At 50.8% G+C, this 16671-nt stretch overlaps 1 protein-coding gene and 1 pseudogene across 1 annotated transcript in view; both read right to left on the reverse strand.

The window, feature by feature from the left end:
- ENG (endoglin) overlaps nucleotides 1–16671 on the reverse strand; it is a 38613-nt gene that overhangs the window by 11358 nt on the left and 10584 nt on the right. The window contains exons 2-9 of the mRNA XM_012802396.2: nucleotides 16039–16190; nucleotides 5502–5642; nucleotides 2885–3050; nucleotides 2191–2235; nucleotides 1860–2025; nucleotides 1502–1628; nucleotides 936–1110; nucleotides 564–706 (exon numbers count right to left, since the gene is read on the reverse strand). Coding sequence (XP_012657850.1) covers nucleotides 564–706; nucleotides 936–1110; nucleotides 1502–1628; nucleotides 1860–2025; nucleotides 2191–2235; nucleotides 2885–3050; nucleotides 5502–5642; nucleotides 16039–16190 — 1115 coding nt within the window. The remainder of the gene's footprint in view (nucleotides 1–563; nucleotides 707–935; nucleotides 1111–1501; nucleotides 1629–1859; nucleotides 2026–2190; nucleotides 2236–2884; nucleotides 3051–5501; nucleotides 5643–16038; nucleotides 16191–16671) is intronic.
- LOC111723708 lies at nucleotides 16607–16671 on the reverse strand (annotated as a pseudogene).

The following is a 16671-nucleotide window of genomic DNA, read 5'->3' on the forward strand; positions in this document are numbered from 1 at the left end:
CCCAGGCTTGAGTGCAGTGGTATGACCATAGCTGACTATAGTCTTGAACACCTGGGCTCAATCAATCCTCCTGCCTCAGCCTCCCAAAGTGCTGGGATTACAGGTGTGAGCTACAGCACCTGGCTGCTTCGTTCCTTTTAACCCAGCAATGGTGCTAATTCAGAAATCCATGCCAAGAAAATACTCCTATGTGAAGAGAAGTTTCATACATAATAACATTTTTTGCCTATTATAATATCACAGAATTGGAAACAACCTAAACATCTAACAAGGGAAGAGGAGGGAATTATGGCATGTCAATATGATGGAATAATATGTGCTTATTAAACATGATATTAGGTACAGATGTCAAAGCTCTAAAAATACAGTAGGTGAAATAGCATTAGACCAATGAATGCATCTCCTGTGATTACACTGATATAAGAAATACACGGAAAAAACACTCAAGAAAGAAACACACCAAAATACTGCCAGCCACTATCTTTAGACCCCACACTTCTTGGGCTAGTGGAAGGACTAGCTGCCCATGTCAGCCCAAGTCAGATGGGCAGGAGCTCCCTTACCGCGACAAGATCTTTCTTGAGTACCAGAGTCATGACGTCATTGGCACACTGCGGCTGGAGCAGGGACATGAGCAGCCCTGGGCTGCAGGTGTCTTTGGGAGGAGTGGTCTGGACTGGAGCAGGTGAGGTCTGCAGCCCACCGCCTGTGGGGTACCAGGCGGACAGTCATTGAGTGTTCACTGTGCACCGGCACTAAGCTCTTCTGTGGTTAGCTACACCCAATGCCCACAAGTTGCAGATGGGAAAGTGAGGTTCAGAGAGGCTCTGCTGTGGCTCACATCTGATGTACCTAACCCAAGCACACACAGTGTAACAACTAATCCAAGGGAGGGCAGGGGAATAGAGGGGCATGGGAAGGGGGCTGGTGCTCACCACAGCTAGGAGCCCTCAGTGAGACAACACCAGCCAGAGGTAACTCCACAAAGGACGCTATGACGCTGGCGTTGAGCATCCGGGCCTCCCCTACGAGGCCTTGGGGTGTGTCTGGGAGCACGAAGCCACGGATGTTCTTCTCTGGAAAGATCTTGAAGGAGTACTCCCCAGTGGTCTAATGGCAGGGAGAGAGGCAGAGCAGGCAGCCATTGACAAGGTGAAGGGCACTGTAGGCTAGCCAGTGTCATGCCAGGTCTGCAGTCCCCTCTGCCTGGGCCCCTGCCCCTTATCTACTGGTTCCTGTTTGTCCTTCAGCTCAGCCCTGGATTCACCTCTCCAGGAACCTTCCCTGACCCTGTGGTCTGGGTTAATGGGCTCCTTAGTTGATCAGAAAAGGTGGCCCCTAGGTGAAGGTCTCGAGAAAGAACACGTGGTGCCCAGAGGAAGAGCCTGGGGCAGAAAAACCCGGATAGTCCAGGACAGGGCTGGAGTGCTGGTGTGAGAGGTAGCTTGACAGCGGAGGTTGAAGTTTGGGTTTTCGGTTTGGGGAGCTGCGCAAGACTCACCCAGATTTGCATGTTGTGGTTGGCGTCGATGAGCCAGGAAACGTAGGGTGGACCCTGCAGGATGAGGATGGCGTCCGGATCACCAGATGCGCAGCTCAGTTCCACCTTCACTGTCACCGTCCGGGGCCTATGGGGAGACAGGTGATCTCTTCAGTGTGGGCAGGAATGCTGATCCCTAACCGAGTGGGCAAGGGCTGCACTCTTACCAGGGCCAGATGTGGGTCTGTGGGACTGGGATCAGGTTGGGCCCCTCCAGGAGACGGGAGAGGGCGCTGAGCCCATACCTGGACGGGGCGGGGCTTGATACGGGCGGGGCCTGGCTGGGGGCAGGGCCAGCGTGGTCGGCGAGGGCCCTTACCTGGAGGAGGAGCTGGGCAGGACCCTCAGGATGTGCGCCTCCTTGTGGCCGGTCGCGCCTTCCAAGCGGCAGCCGCGGACCAAGGCCGGGGTCCGCGGCCGCCATTCAAGAGTGCGGCCCATGTCTCGGCGGGGTTCCGGCAGGCAGAAGGATAGCGACCTCTGGGCTGTGGAAACAAGCGCATTTCAGTCCCCTCCCCGAGCAAACAGGCACCTAACACACAGAGCCTCACCCGCAGCCAAAGATAGTGGTAGTGGGGGGAAGGCAAGATGGAGCCCCCAAAGTGAGGAGGTATCAGAGGCCCTAGGTTCAAATCTCCTCTGCCACTTACCCGCTGAGTGATCCTGTGCGTTTCCACCGGCCTCCATTTTCTCATCTGTCAACATAGGGTCAATAAATACATAAGGGCTGAGCTCATGGCACACAATCGAATGCGGCCTGCAACCCCCCCAGCCCCCACTTTAATCTTCCTTACAGCATTTACCAAGGCCTGCAATCCAATTATTTATTTTTCTGTGTGCATGTTTTTTGTTTGTTTGTTTGTTTTGAGACAGAGCCTCAAGCTGTCCCCCTGGGTAGAGTGCGGTGGCATCACAGCTCACAGCAACCTCCAACTCCTGGGCTCAAGCGAGTCTCCTGCCTCAGCCTCCCAAGTAGCTGGGACACAGGTGCCCGCCCCAACGCCTGGGGTTGCAGCCGTCATTGTTGTTTGGCAGCCGGGCTGGATTCGAACCGGCCATCTTAGGTGTATGTGGCTGGTGCCTTAGCCACTTGAGCCACAGGCGCCGAGCCGTGTGTGCATGTTTATTGTCATCTTTCTCATCACAGTGTCAGCTCCAGGAGAACAGAGCCTGGATCTGTTTGCACAGAGATCTCAAGTGCCAAGCATTTCATGTGGTTCCTTCTGATTTTTGGTGCATGTGCCCTCTCGGACCCTTAGTGCCTGAGTTTGAGGAATGGGCTGCAGGAGCTCTGATTCCTGCAGAGCTGAGCCCTGGTGCAGACACACTGCTGGGGAATCTCACCTTGGCCCAGACGGAGGAGGATGCTATGGGGGTCATCCAGCTCAGCAAGAGAGGTGATAGGGCTCTTAGCAGCTGCCCAGTCAAGGATCTGGTTCTTGGTGGTGAAAGGTGGCAGCTGTGTGGTGTTGACTCTGGGAAACTCTTGGATGGTGACCAGGTTGGGGTTCTGGGGAGACACATGGGGGCTCAGAGCACTGGTCCAGGCATCCTGTCTCTCCCATGCTGGAGGTCAGGAAGTTACTTGTGGAGTCAGCCCACTGGCTGAGCAAAAGGGGCCAGCGCTGAGAATGCCATGGCTGTTGGATCTGCAGTCATCCCAGAACCCCCCAGATGTCCCCCACTGCAGTCAGATCAGCCTCTTTTCTTTTCCACATCTGGGGGGATTGTATGAACACACAACTTTGTTCATCCACCTGTCCAAATATCACCTGTCCACCCTCCATAGCTGTATTCATTCAACCCACATATAATAACATCACGTGGCTGTTTCCCTTGTACTCTCAGAGTCTGTGAGGGACAATGTCTACCTTGCCATCCTTGCACAGTGCTTGACACATAGTAGGCACTGAGAAATATTTGTCTGACTTTGTGCTGGGCCCTGGGCCCGACATGGCATCCTGACATGCCAGTTGGCATGTGATGGGTACTCCCTGTACATAAGAAGTGAGGGAGTAAGGGAGGAAAGAAGAAATGGATGGATGAATGAATGAATGAATGACAAAGAGGCTGTTCCTCATCCTGGAAGTTCACCATTCAGAAACTAGACATGCATCAAGTCATTTGAAGCAATAGAAAACAGAGAATATAATATAATAGGGAACAAATGGGCAAGACAGGTCCCCTGGTTGGACAAGAGTAGGGAATCTGGGTAACCTCCGTGGCCAAGGCCTCAGGAGAGATGCAGGTGAGCTGGTGGGAAGAAACAGTGAAGACTTCCTGGAGGAGGTATTCTGGGGAAGCAAAGCAAAAGGATCCAGAAGCAGGCATTGGGACCACTGACTCAGTTTCCTTTGAGTTCCATGTCCAAAGCCAGGGGCATTGAGCTGAATCAAGCAGCAGCAGCATAAAGATTTCAGGCCAGACCATGATAATAGGCAAGACCTCATAGATGGGCCACCTAAAATGAAGCACCACAACTTCTCTGCAAAAATTTAACAAGGGGACAAAGTGATGAGCACCTTGGGCAAGGAACCCAGACCCCAGAGTGGGAAGGTTGGGACAGTGATTTAGAGCTCTCTGTGTTTGGGGGGTGGGGGGATAGATCTGTCCTCTAAATCCTTGTCTGAAAACAGAGATAGGAGGGATTAAAGCATAGGATGATAGTCGCCTGGCACTGAGTCTGACACTGAGGTCCACGGTGTGCCTGGCCTCTGCCTCTGTCCCTCACTGGTCTCCAGATCCACAGCCCCCCTCCACGAGTATTCTTAGTCTGGGTGGAAGGCGTGGTTAGGCTGGAGCCAGCAGCTACTGAGACCTTCCTGCTGGCGGGTGTGTTTCATGTTCCTGCGTCACCCTGGGCTCTACTAGACTCAGATCCCGTTGGCGGAAGCGTGAGAAGAAAGAGGGGGAGAGGCGGTGAGGGGTTCTTTCCAGTCCTCCCTGAGACCTCAATTTCCCCTCTGGGTATCAAGGGTTGGGCCATATGGGGCCCAGCTTGGCTCCCCTGTTGGATTTGTCTCCTTCCTTCCCTCCCGGGGGCTTTCCATGTTGGCTTGGCCACCTCCGTCTGTCTCTGTGCTGTCCCTGCCAGCAGTCTGGATGCTTCACCCCTACTCCTCACTCCCGACTTTTCTCTCTGTCTCCTGTCTCCGTGGCTCTGAGATGGCCTCTCCATTGTGTGCCTGTGCCTCCCACACAGGCTGCTCTTTTTTGGTTTCTGTTTCTTTCTGTGTCTTCCTCTCTGTCCTTGTTTTTGCTCCCCCCCTGCTCCCCGCCCTGGACTTTCTCTGCTGTAAACAACAGCTGCTCACATCTGGGAGCCACCTCCCAAGGCCCCCTCCAGCCCGTGAGCTGCAACCCTCGCTGTGGCTCCCAGCCAGCTAAGCTCCTCTCTCTGGTGGATGTGTCTTGACCCTTAAAATTTGAGCTTTTTAAAAAACTTATTCTCCAAAGTAGGCCAAGTCAATTACAGCACCTCTCGCAAATTCAACAAAGTGTAAAGAACAAAATAAACGTCTCTCCCAACCTCACTTCCTAGCCGTAACCACTGTTAACACGTTGTTAGGTTTCCTCCTAGCCCCTTTCCTCTGCATGTAAATATTCAAATATATGTCTTTGTGAACAGCGAAAAGATTATTTTATGGAATATGATTGAGTCTAACTATCCCACGGACACATGGGTAAACTGAGGCTATGTGAAGGACGAGAGTTGGCTGGGATTGCACATCAACCTGATTCCCACCTCTGAGTCTGGACCCTACTCTAGGTCCTGCGGCCCACTGGGTTGTCTTTGTCAGGACCCACTGGATTCAGCAGGCAGGGACCTGGTGAATAATGTCAGAATGAACAGGAGATGCAGGGTTTGGTCCCTAGGATGGGAGAACCTGGACCACAGGATGGACACCACGGACCTCCCATGGCCAGTGCCTCAGCCTGGAATTGGAGGTAACACACTCACAAAGGCCAAGTGAAGTGGGATGCCCAGGGCCTGGAGTTGCAAGAAGACATTCTTGTTTACGCTGAGGACCAGAAGCACCTCTTGGGGCTGAGTGCCATTTTGCTTGGATGCCTGGAGAGTCAGCTCCACTTGTGACACCTCCTGCAGGGAGCAGAGAGCAGAGAGACACACACAGACCAGTCAGACCTGCACAGACTTGCATGGGCTCCTGTACAAGGCATCCCTAATTGGGTGGTGCCTTGTTTACTGATGACTTCTACTGCACTCTCCCTGGCTGGTTCTCCCTCGCCTTTCAGTGCCAGAGCAGTGCCTGGCCCTGAGGACATGCTCAGAAAATATCTGCTGATGAACGAATAAATTCCAGAAAATCCAAAGAGAGGAAAAAATCAGGATGAGCCTGAACTTTATCCAGCAATCAATCAAGGTTTATCATTTCTACTGAGCACTTGCTGTGTACTGGGCCTTAAAGTGAGCCACATGTGTGGAGACAGTGATCCCTCATTGCCCCCACTCCCTCCCTGGCTGTCCCTGGGTGACAACTCTGATTCCAGTCTATATGAGACATTCACAACTGCTCTCCCAGTTTGCAGTATTCCTGTTTGCCTAACTATTTTAAAGTATTAAAATAGTACTTTTAGGGCAGGGTTGGTATAATAGCATTATTTTGATAGAAGAATGTGGGGTTGAAATCACGTATGTCTTGAGTTGTACCCACTGCATTAAAAAATTATATATATATAGAGAGAGAGACAGAGGGGTTAGAGTGCTATGAATTCAGCCTAGCTCATAGCAATCTCAAACTCCTGGACTCAAGTGATCTTCCTGCCTCTGCCTCTGGAGTAGCTGGGATTATAGGTGCCCACTACAGCACCAGACTAATTTTTCTAATTTTTTTTTTTTCCAACAAGAGATAGGGTCTTGCTTTGTCCCGGCTGGTCCCAAATTCCTAAGCTCAGGAGATTCTCCTACCTTGGCCTCCCAAAGTGCTAAGATTACAGGCATGAGCCATTGTGCTTAGCCTAAAGTTTTAAAGTGACCAATGGTATATGCATTTAGAATGTTTTCATAACATTACCACCACCTAACACTTACATAGGTCCTTCTATGTGTCACAACTATTCTAAATGCTTTACATATCAACTCATTTAATCCTTGCAACAACTCTAAGAGGCAGGTACCATTCTTCATCTTACCTACTGATGAGGGAACCAAGACACAGAGAAGTGAAGTCATTTGTCCATGATGGCACAGTGAGTGAGTTTGGGGCTGGGATTTGAACCTGGGCAGGCCTCTGCTCCCAACCACCATACTGCCCTTGAACATTTTAAATACACCTATTACCCAAAGAAAAAGAATACAGCAATCCATGAGGCAAAGAGTCTATGGAAAGAATGACCTCTGCTCTGCTCAAAGACTTTCCCAACCAGTGGTATGTGAACAGGTGAGTCCTGAGACTAAAACTGGTTTAACTAAAGACCAAACTGAGACTAAAACTCATTTACCACTGGAGTGGTAAACGCCCCACCACCAACTGACAAGGCCAAAACCAAATGGAGACATGTCACTGAAACACAGATTCCAGCTGCTTTCAAACAAAATCTGGCAGTCTCAAAGACGACCCAAAACGTGTCTCAGAGCTATGAAAAAGGAGGCTAATATTTCACAGTGACAATACCAGTGGAAAGTTTGGAGATTTAGCTTCTAATCATCTCCTTGCCATTTCCCCAACTGATGTCACAAAGCCAGAGACAGCACTGCATTCGCTGGAAAAATCTGCCCAGAAATCTTTCCACTACTCATAATGACACCATAATCACTCTTTGTTTGTAAGTTTGCTTTTAAAACAAAAAAGAGCAAATACTATTATTTGACTTTCAGTATTTCACAGATAATTTTTTTTTCATTTTAGTGTATTACTTAAGTTGGCTATTTTAAAATTATTTCTATGTCTATTTATAGTTGACAAATAAGATACATTTCAAATTTGTGTTTGGGTAAGTACACAAGTTTGATTAATGGTTTTTTGTTTTGTTTTCTTTTTGAGACAGAGTCTCACTATGTCACCCTGGGTAGAGTGCCATGGCATCACACTCACAGCATCACAGCTCTTATATCTGCCTCCCAAATAGCTGGGACCACAGGTGCCCACCACAACACCCAACTATTTTTTTGTTGCAGTTGTTTAGCTGGCCCAGGCTGGGTTTGAACCCAAGACCCTCGGTGCATGTGGCTGGCACCATAACCACTGTGCTATGGGTGCCGAGCCTTGATTAATGTTTTGTAATGGGCTTATAAGTTTTGGTTTTACAAATATCTTGTTTTATGAGTCTTTTTTTGTTTTGTTTTGTTTCATGAGTCTTTAAAAATATTATGTGCCGGCTCGGCACCTGTGGCTCAATCGGCTAAGGCGCCAGCCACATACACCTAAGGTGGCGGGTTCGAATCCCCAGCCCGGGCCTGCCAAACAACAATGATGGCTGCAACCAAAAAAAATGGCCGGGCATTGTGGCGGGCGCCTGTGGTCCCAGCTACCTGGGAGGCTGAGGCAGGAGACTCGCTTGAGCCCAGGAGTTAGAAGTTGCTGTGAGCGTGATGCCATGGCACTCTACCCAGGGGGATAGCTTGAGGCTCCGTCTCAAAAAAAAAAAAATATTATGTGCCAGGCATGGTGGCTCATGCCTATAATTCTAGCACTCTTTGAGGCTGAGGTGCATGGATTGCTTGAGCTCAGGAGTTTGAGACCACCCTGAGGAAGAGCAAAACCCCATTTCTACTAATAATTGAAAAAAAAAACCTAGCTGGGTATGTGGCTGGTGCCTGTAGTCTCAGCTACTTGGGAGGCTGAGGCAAGAGGATTGCTTGAGCCCAAGAGTTTGAGGTTGCTGTGAGTTATCATGATACCATGGCACTCTATCCAGGGCATGGAGTGAGATTCTGTCTCAAAAAAAAAAAGAATTATGTTTTGAAAACTAAAAATATTGGCTTGGTGCCCATATTACAGTGGTTACAGTGCCAGCCACATACACCAAGGCCAGCGGGTTCGAACCTGGCCCAGGCCAGCTAAATAATGACAACTGCAACAAAAAATAGCTGGGCGTTGTGGCCGGTGCCTGTAATCCCAGCTACTTGGGAGGCTGAGGCAAGAGAATTGTTTGAGGTTGCTGTGAGGTGTGACTCCACGGCATTCTACCGAGGGGAACAGCGAGATGCTGCCTCCAAAAAAAATAAAAATAAAAATAAACAAAATAAAAATATTATGCATTCTAAACTTTAAAAATTAAATAGTAGTTTGTGGTTTGCATAAACTGGCTAGAAAAAAATTAAATGCTGGATATAATGCTATGCTTTGATAAAATGCCATGTTTTGACAAAATAATGTAATACATATCTAAATGTCAGAACTGACATTTTGTTCTGGGATTCTGATCATTCCTGGAAATTCACTGGAGTAAAGCAAGACCCACCTCACTGGTGACGAGAAAGGCATCATTGGCAACCGACCTGCCCAGCCTCGTTGCCCTGATTGCGTGTGTGTTGTTAGCTCAAACAATCAAGTATGATTGCACAACTCTGTATGTACTAAAATCACTTAGCTTTACACTTTAAATGGGTGAATTTTATCTCAAAAAATCTGTTAATAAAAACAATTGACTATCAGTTGAACTACTGAATTATTGCAAAGCAGTTTCTCACGGTTCCACCTAATGGAAGCCTGGCCCTGTGTGGGCCTGTTGCCTGTGCTACCTGACCCAAGCAGGGACAGGCATTCATTCTCTCTTTTGTAGATGCAGACATAGAGGCTATGTCTCCCACATGCCGAGGGAACTGCAGTGAGTGGCAATGTCAGCAGGCCAGTGCACATCCCCTGGTGCCAGTGGAACTCACAGTCCCTTGGACCTCTGGGCAGCTCACTGGAACCACGTCCTCTCTCTCTACTGCACCTCTCTCCTAGACTGTCATGGTTTGTCAATGTTCAACCCCATCTCTTTGTCCCCAGCTGGAGGAGAGAGCTGCAAGGCCCACACATAGTGAACAGATGGGTCCCTGGTTTGTCAGACTGTGACCAGGAGATGCCACAGGTTGCAGTAACATCTGCCCTTTCTCTCTTGGTGGACACCACAGGCCCAGCGCTGCAGGAGCTAGAGAGTGCAGCCCTGAGCTGGGAGTCGAGAGCCTGTGACCATCCAGGCCTGCTGCTTTGCACTGTGCATGTTCCTCAGTTTCCTCGTCTGTGAAATGGGGGTAGGATAGTATCAGGAACCCATCCTAGGTGGGACTACAGATAAAGGAAGTGAGAAAAGAGAAGTGGAGGTCAGGGCCCGGTCGTGCCCAGAGTAAGGGCATTAGAAGACTGGAAGTTCAGGACATTTGCTATGACACTCAGCTCTTCTCTTGGAGCTACCAAACCCACCACTCAGTTGTCACCAAGTCTTTCTTTGTACAGTAGGAGGTGGCAGGGGGTAGGTGATGTTCAAAGGGAGGCAGTCACCAGCCAGGGTCACACAGCAAGTGAGCAGTTTGAAAACTCAGGGAGGTTGACAGGCTGGGCACTTAGGATCTCTGAACTGCTGGGCTGAGATGAAAGCCAGTCAGTCCCAGGAAAACCCGGTCAGGGTCTCCACAGTAAACATTTCCATCCCCATGGCCCTGAGTCACCACAGTGGCTGCTCCCACACACAATGACTTCCCTCATCCCTCTTGTCCTGGGCTCATAGGCAAAGAAAGGCGCCTGCCTTGCTCCCACCTCCAGCTCCCAGTCTTCTCAATAGGATCTTGGGAATTCTGGCAGACTGGCCAGCCCCTTGCCCCCAACCCTGCCAGTCTGGGCCTGCCCCGGCCCCCTCCCTCAGCAGGTGGGCGGGAGACCGAGTTTCTATTTTTGTGCCAGTATCCCACACATGCCATTGTTGGCCCAGTGGTTGGTGGCGGGAAGGGGGGATTTCGATGAGGAGGCCCTGAGTGGTAGTAGCCACTTATAGAAAGTCGCTTCCAGCAATTCTTCTAAGAGTGGAGCCGCAGGGCTGCCTGCAGCCCCCACCCTCCTAGGGCCTGGCTAGAGGCGGCCAGATTGGAGCCAGCCATCCCCCTGTCTATCCCAGAAGACTCAGATGATACATACAGGCAGGGTGGTAGGGGAGGGGATCAAGGCCAGATGAACCTGAATTCAAATGTGGACTCAGTGAGTAGCCTACAATTTTGGACAGGCACTATTCCTCTCTGGGTCTCAGTTTCCTGATCTGAAAAATGGACAGAACAATATGCTTACTCCAGAGACATGTGAGGATTCAGCATGATTCTCCCTGCAAAGTGGGTTATCCACTGCCCGGCTAAATATGTGAGGAGCTTGGCTGTCATCCCCTCTGACTCTGCCCTGCACACTCACACAGAGGTGCACCATGGTTTAGGGGATCTAGGGCTGGTATTAGATGTGGGCCACAGTTACTGAGAACTGCCACACGCCTCAGTCACGCCTCATTGTGGCATCCCCTTCTGCCTCAATCTCCCCATCTGTGCAGGGAGGAGTTTGGATCAGTGATGTTCTAGAATTGTGTGGCCCTGGATTCTAACCTGCCCCCCAGAGGTCCCAGCATTTGGCATCTAGGAGTCCTGGTCTTCAGGCAGGGGGCCACAGAGCAGACTTCCAGAATCCCCTTGGGAAGATAAGCTTCCTCCCCAGCTGAGGGGGCCTCGGTCCCTCTGGTGCTGCTGGTGGTCAGTCCAAGCCTTTCTCACCTCCCCAACTCACTTGCCCACCTGAAAGGCAAGGGCTAGGCCCAGCCTGGGGCTTCTCTGCTCCCAAAGGAAGACAGGAAAAGGCTCAATTTTATCCTCAGAAGCTTGACTGAGAACAAAATGATTACCTCCAAACAACCAGACATAAACAGCCAGCAACAGCACCAACCATTGGGGATGGATAATCAGCCAATGCTTACGTGCATGTACGTTTTCTCTTTCCTTTCTTCCTCTGTCCCTCTCTTCCTTCCATTCCCTACCCATCCACCCATCCATCCTCCCATTCACCTACCCCCCAATTCATCCACTCGCCTACCCATCCTTCCACGCATCTACCCATCCACCTATCTACCCACCTAACTATCCATCCACCCAGATAACTATCCATTTACCCACTCATCACTCATTCACCTATCTACCCACCCACCTAACAACTCACCTGCCTTTCCACCCACCCATCCATTCACTCACAAATCCATCCCCCCCATCTACCCATCCACCGATTCACTCACCCATCACTCATCCACTATCTACTTATCCATCCTCTCACCCACTCACCCATCCACCCATCTATCCTTCCATCCCTCCACCTTCCCCAGCCATCAGATATTTATTCCCGGGCTGACTCTGGGCTGAACACTGAAGACATAGCAACAACAAGGCAGATGCAATCCCTGATCAGTCTCTCTGACCCCCAATCCTTGCCCCTTCACTAAACCTGCTTCTATTATTTTCAAGGCCTGGGACAAGAATACAAATGGTAACCCCTGTCCCTAGCCCACCTTCTATCTCTTCGCCCTAATTCTGACAGCACAGGAAGGTGCTTGTATGTCTATGTGTATACAGAAAAACAGCTGAGATGTACCAGCTCCACTGTCCCCCTAAACAGCCAGCTTGACCATGCTTGAATTCTAGGGGAGCTCACAGCAGCCAAGCAGTGTCCCTTCTAGAGGATGGAACAAGAAAGTGCCCCATATAGCCCTGGGAGGAGGTTTGGCTCCATTTGGGCAAGGAATTCTGGGGTCCTGTGTACCCAGAGCATGGTCCAGAAGGGAGGGGTGCAGGTTCCACATGGGCACGTCCCTTCAGCCCTGAAGATTCCCTACCCTGGGGGAAAGATGCAACTGGAAAGGGCAGGAGAAGACCACTTCCTCTGGGGCCCTGGTCTGAGGGCTGCACTGCCTTCCGCAGGCCCTCATGGCCTCCCAAGACAGGCTGGGGAAACCGGGGTCCCTGTCAGTTCCCTTTCTCTGCCTGAATGGCCTTGCCTGCCCCTCTGGTCAGCAGTGAGTCAGTGCTGGGGCCTGGCGGTTCTGTCTGCTTGAGGGTGGGTGGAGTCTTCAGCTCCTGAGTTTGCCTGGCAGCTGGTGAATCAGCTGCTGACCGAGCTGTGCCCTGGCCTGGCTGCCCGGGGGTTTGCCAGGAGGACAGCAGATCAGTGCAGGCGGCCTGACGGGAATCGCTGAGACACAGGCCTGGTTTCCTGTCTCTGCGGGTCAGGATGTGACCCCGGGTCCCCTCCCGGAATCCAGGCTCCGGCCTGCCCTTCAGGGACCTAGTGAGACAGAGCCCAGTGGCCCTCACTGACTGCAGACCTCAGTAGCACACACACTGACTGTCCCTTCCCTGAGGCTCTTGGCTGCCTCCACCCCTCTGCTACTCACCCACAGGAAACCTGAGGATTCTGAGGCTGCACAGATGGACGGGAAAGCTATTTCTCTCTGCCAGCGACTAGAGAAGCCGACCACAGGTCAGGAGGGATCAGACTAGCTGCTGAGACAGCTGCCACCCCCACACCCACGGCCTGCCCACATATCCTCCCCTAGGCCTTTGCTAATGCAATGCCTTCTGCCTAGAATGCCCTGAGCCCCTCTTTGGCCAGACCCCGGGGGCCTCTTCTTTCCACATTTGGCACTCATTCTCCTGACACCTGTAGCCCCCTGTTCACCCTCTGCTGATTCCATCACTGACCACTAGGGCTGCTATGGCCACCTCTGCCTCCTTGGCCTGTGTGCAGCTCAGGGACAAGACCTGGCTTTGACTTCTGTTTGCATTATCAATGCATCCTTTACACAGGCTGGGTGCAGAGGGAGCACTAGTGAGGGCTGTGGACCCCATGCTTAGGGGCTGCCTGGGGAGGAATGCACCTTTCAGGGAAATCACAGGTACCCAATGATGCCAGTAGCAGAGTCTGGAGGGACCACAGGCCCAACACTTGGGGTAGGGAGGCCAGAAGAACAGGCCCAGTTCTATGAGGCTAGACCTCCACTGTCCTTCTAAGAACAGATTCTTCGTCTCTGCCTCATTTATCTTGTAGCAATAACCTCTGAGGTTCAAATTAGTCAACTGCTGTGAAGATGTTCTGTAAACTGTAACATCCCTGGCAAAATGATGGTGTTTACAGGTCAAAATTGGAGCCCAGAGAGGAGAAGTAATAATGGCAATCCCCACAGCTGCTATGCATGGAGTGGTCACTCTGGGGAAGCCCTGCACGATCCTGCTGCATTCTCACACCAACCCTGGGAGGCAGGTACACTGTCATCTCCACATTCTCTGGAAAAGCTAAGGCTCGGAGAAGTGGCAATGCAGCTAGAAGTGGTAGAGCCAAAATGCAGACAGGACTGTCTACCTCCAGATCCTGTGTTCCTAACGCCTACGTCAAGGTCACATAGCAGTGGCACATTTATTCATGTAGGCATCCAAAAATAGCAAAATCCTGCTACTCTGTGATTCTCAGGTGAGCTCCTGAGCCCAAGAAAACTATCAGAGAACAGGGAAAAGGACTACCCTGTGCACACCTGGTGCTGAGTGAAGTGCCGGCCAGTGCCAGAGCTAAGACTGGACGCTGGGGTCTCCTGGCCCCCAGCTCTCTCCACCACCTCCTCAAACAAGCATCCCTTGAAGCCCTAAAGCTTGCAGCCTGGCTCTTTGAATTAAAAGTTGGATGCCCCAGGCCAGGGACGGTGGCTCACACCTGTAATCCCAGCATCTGGGAGGCTGAGGTGGGCAGATAGCCTGAGCCCACGAGTTCGAGACCAGCTCTGAACTAGAGCTAGATCCCTGTCTCTAAAAATAGCCGAGCATTGTGTCAGGCACCTGTAGTCCCAGCTACTTGGGAGGCTGAGGCAAAAGAATCACTTGAGCCCAAGAGTTTGTGGTTGTTGTGAGCTATGATGCCATAGTACTCTATAGGAAGCAACAAAGTGAGACTCTGTCTCAAAAAAAAAAAAAAAGTTGGATGCCTCATGGACTGAGTTCTCTGGGAGAGGCAGAGTGTGCCATGAAGATTCTATTGTCATGAACTTGAAGATCCTTAGAATATAACATGAGTTACAGTGGCACCCCACCATGCCCCTAAAAACCCACCAAGGACTGTCCTTCAAACTCCTTAGTATGGCACCAGGCCTTTTCCATCTCCCCATCTTGCTTGCTCTAGGTGAAATGCAAGCTCCTGCCCCACACTGACCCCAGCTGCCCCTGCTGCGCTGCCTCTGCCTCTGCACATGCTCTGTCCCCCGCTCTCCGCGCTGCCTCCTCCACTCTGGCCCTGAGGCAGCTGGACTGCCTCTGTGTATGGCTCCTCGGGAATGCTCTAGTCACTTGGATCCTGGCTGGCTGACTACACACCTGTCTCTTCTATACCTGGACACTTGGCTGGGGGCCTTCCTCTGACCCTGGCACACTGTTGAGTGATTAGGGTTGGGGATCCCAGTGACTCAAAGGAGGTACAGGGACCTGAACACCAGAGCAAACAAAATGAACTTACAGAGGGCAATCTTATTTGGGATATCATTACCAAATTTGAAAAAAAATTACAATGCCTATGAAAACCACATAAAGTATGTCTGGTACTATCTATGGTTTGAAAATTATCAAAGCCCACAGTCCTCGTGGCAGGCAGGGCTGTGTGGACCGGGTTCCCCGATATTGGTGGTCTGGGCACTTTCTTATCACTGCACAAACACAGAGCAATTTAACAGTTTTGGGAGCAGATTGGCCATTAGTTTATCCTGAGCCAACACTGCTAAATCGCTACCAGGACCTAAGCCTCATCAGCCAGGTGTAGCTCCAACCCAGAGAGGACACCTGAATACTGAGATCCACCTGGAGAGCCTAGTGACAGCCTGGTAGGACAGCGAGCCTCGGTTTCCTCTTCCAGGAAGGGGAGATAATAAGAGATCCCGGCAGATGGGCCTCTGGAGGCTTAAGGCATGTAAGATGCTTAATTTCTGGCATATTGTAGGCCCTAGCACGGTACCTAGAACAGGGTCAGCACTCAACAAATGTGTTATTATTAAGAGGGACAAGCTGATGGCAGGTCTTGGGAGGGATCTTCTGGGGACACTGGTCCAAGGCTGGCATTGCCAGATTTGGATCTCTGAGGGGTCATAGGTACTCAACGGGGGATAGTCCAAGGAGGAAAATTTGGGCTCAACTGAAGGAAACACTCAAAGATTGAGCTGTGCTCCAAGAAGCTGCAAGACCCCATCACCAGAGGTGAGTAAGCAGCAGATCACCTGGCCAAACACCCCCACCCCAGCTCCTCTCCACGCAGTTGCCACCAGACCCAGCCCTTCCCACCCAGGGCTATGGTGGCATCCATGAGACTACTCTGATCCAGGACCCTGCCTTCAGAAATGCCACCCCTTATAGGCCCTGTGAGATGCCCATGACATTCTCTTGGCAGGGGGCCTAGGACTCAGCCACTGCCCCAGGGACAGCTACAAGGACAGCACCCTGCATCTCATTGGCCCTGGAGCATCTTCTAGGCCCCCGCCCCCCACCCCTGCCAGGGATCACTCACCCTTGGGAACTCCAGGAAGAGAACGTGGACTTCGAATTTAGCATTGGGAACCTTAGCCACGCAGCCCTCAGAGACCTGGCTAGTAGTATATGTCACCTCACCCCTCTCAGGGTCCACAGGCTGTAGGTCACAATGGCTGGTTTCTGCAAGACCTATTGGAGAAACACAGCCAGAGAGAATAAGGCAGGTGAGAATAAGGTGATGGCAAGTACAATTTCCAAATGGTAATTAGATAACTTGGTGCAAACCAAAGCCTTCATTGCATCTACACAGCTACCCTACTGGGTGGATACCATTACATCCATTCTGCAGATGAGGAAACTGAGGCTCAGAGGGGAAAAGCCTCTTGCCTAAGATAACAGGGCTACTGGGTATTGAGTTGATGAATAAAAGGATATCCAGTTAAGTTTGAATTTCAGATAAACAATGAGTAATTTTTTAAAGTATTATATCCCAGATATTGCACAAGATGTACTTATACTACACAAATTTTCATTATTTATCTGAAGTTCAAATTTAACTGGACATCCTCTATAGTGTGAACAACTACATCCAACTAACTTTTTTTTTTTTAATGGAAGGCTTCACAAATTTGAGTGTCATTCTTGCACAGGGGCCATGCTAATCTTCTCT

The sequence above is a fragment of the Otolemur garnettii genome, unplaced genomic scaffold, assembly GCF_000181295.1.
Source record: "Otolemur garnettii isolate 467f Iridium unplaced genomic scaffold, OtoGar3 scaffold00014, whole genome shotgun sequence".
NCBI lineage: Eukaryota > Metazoa > Chordata > Mammalia > Primates > Galagidae > Otolemur > Otolemur garnettii.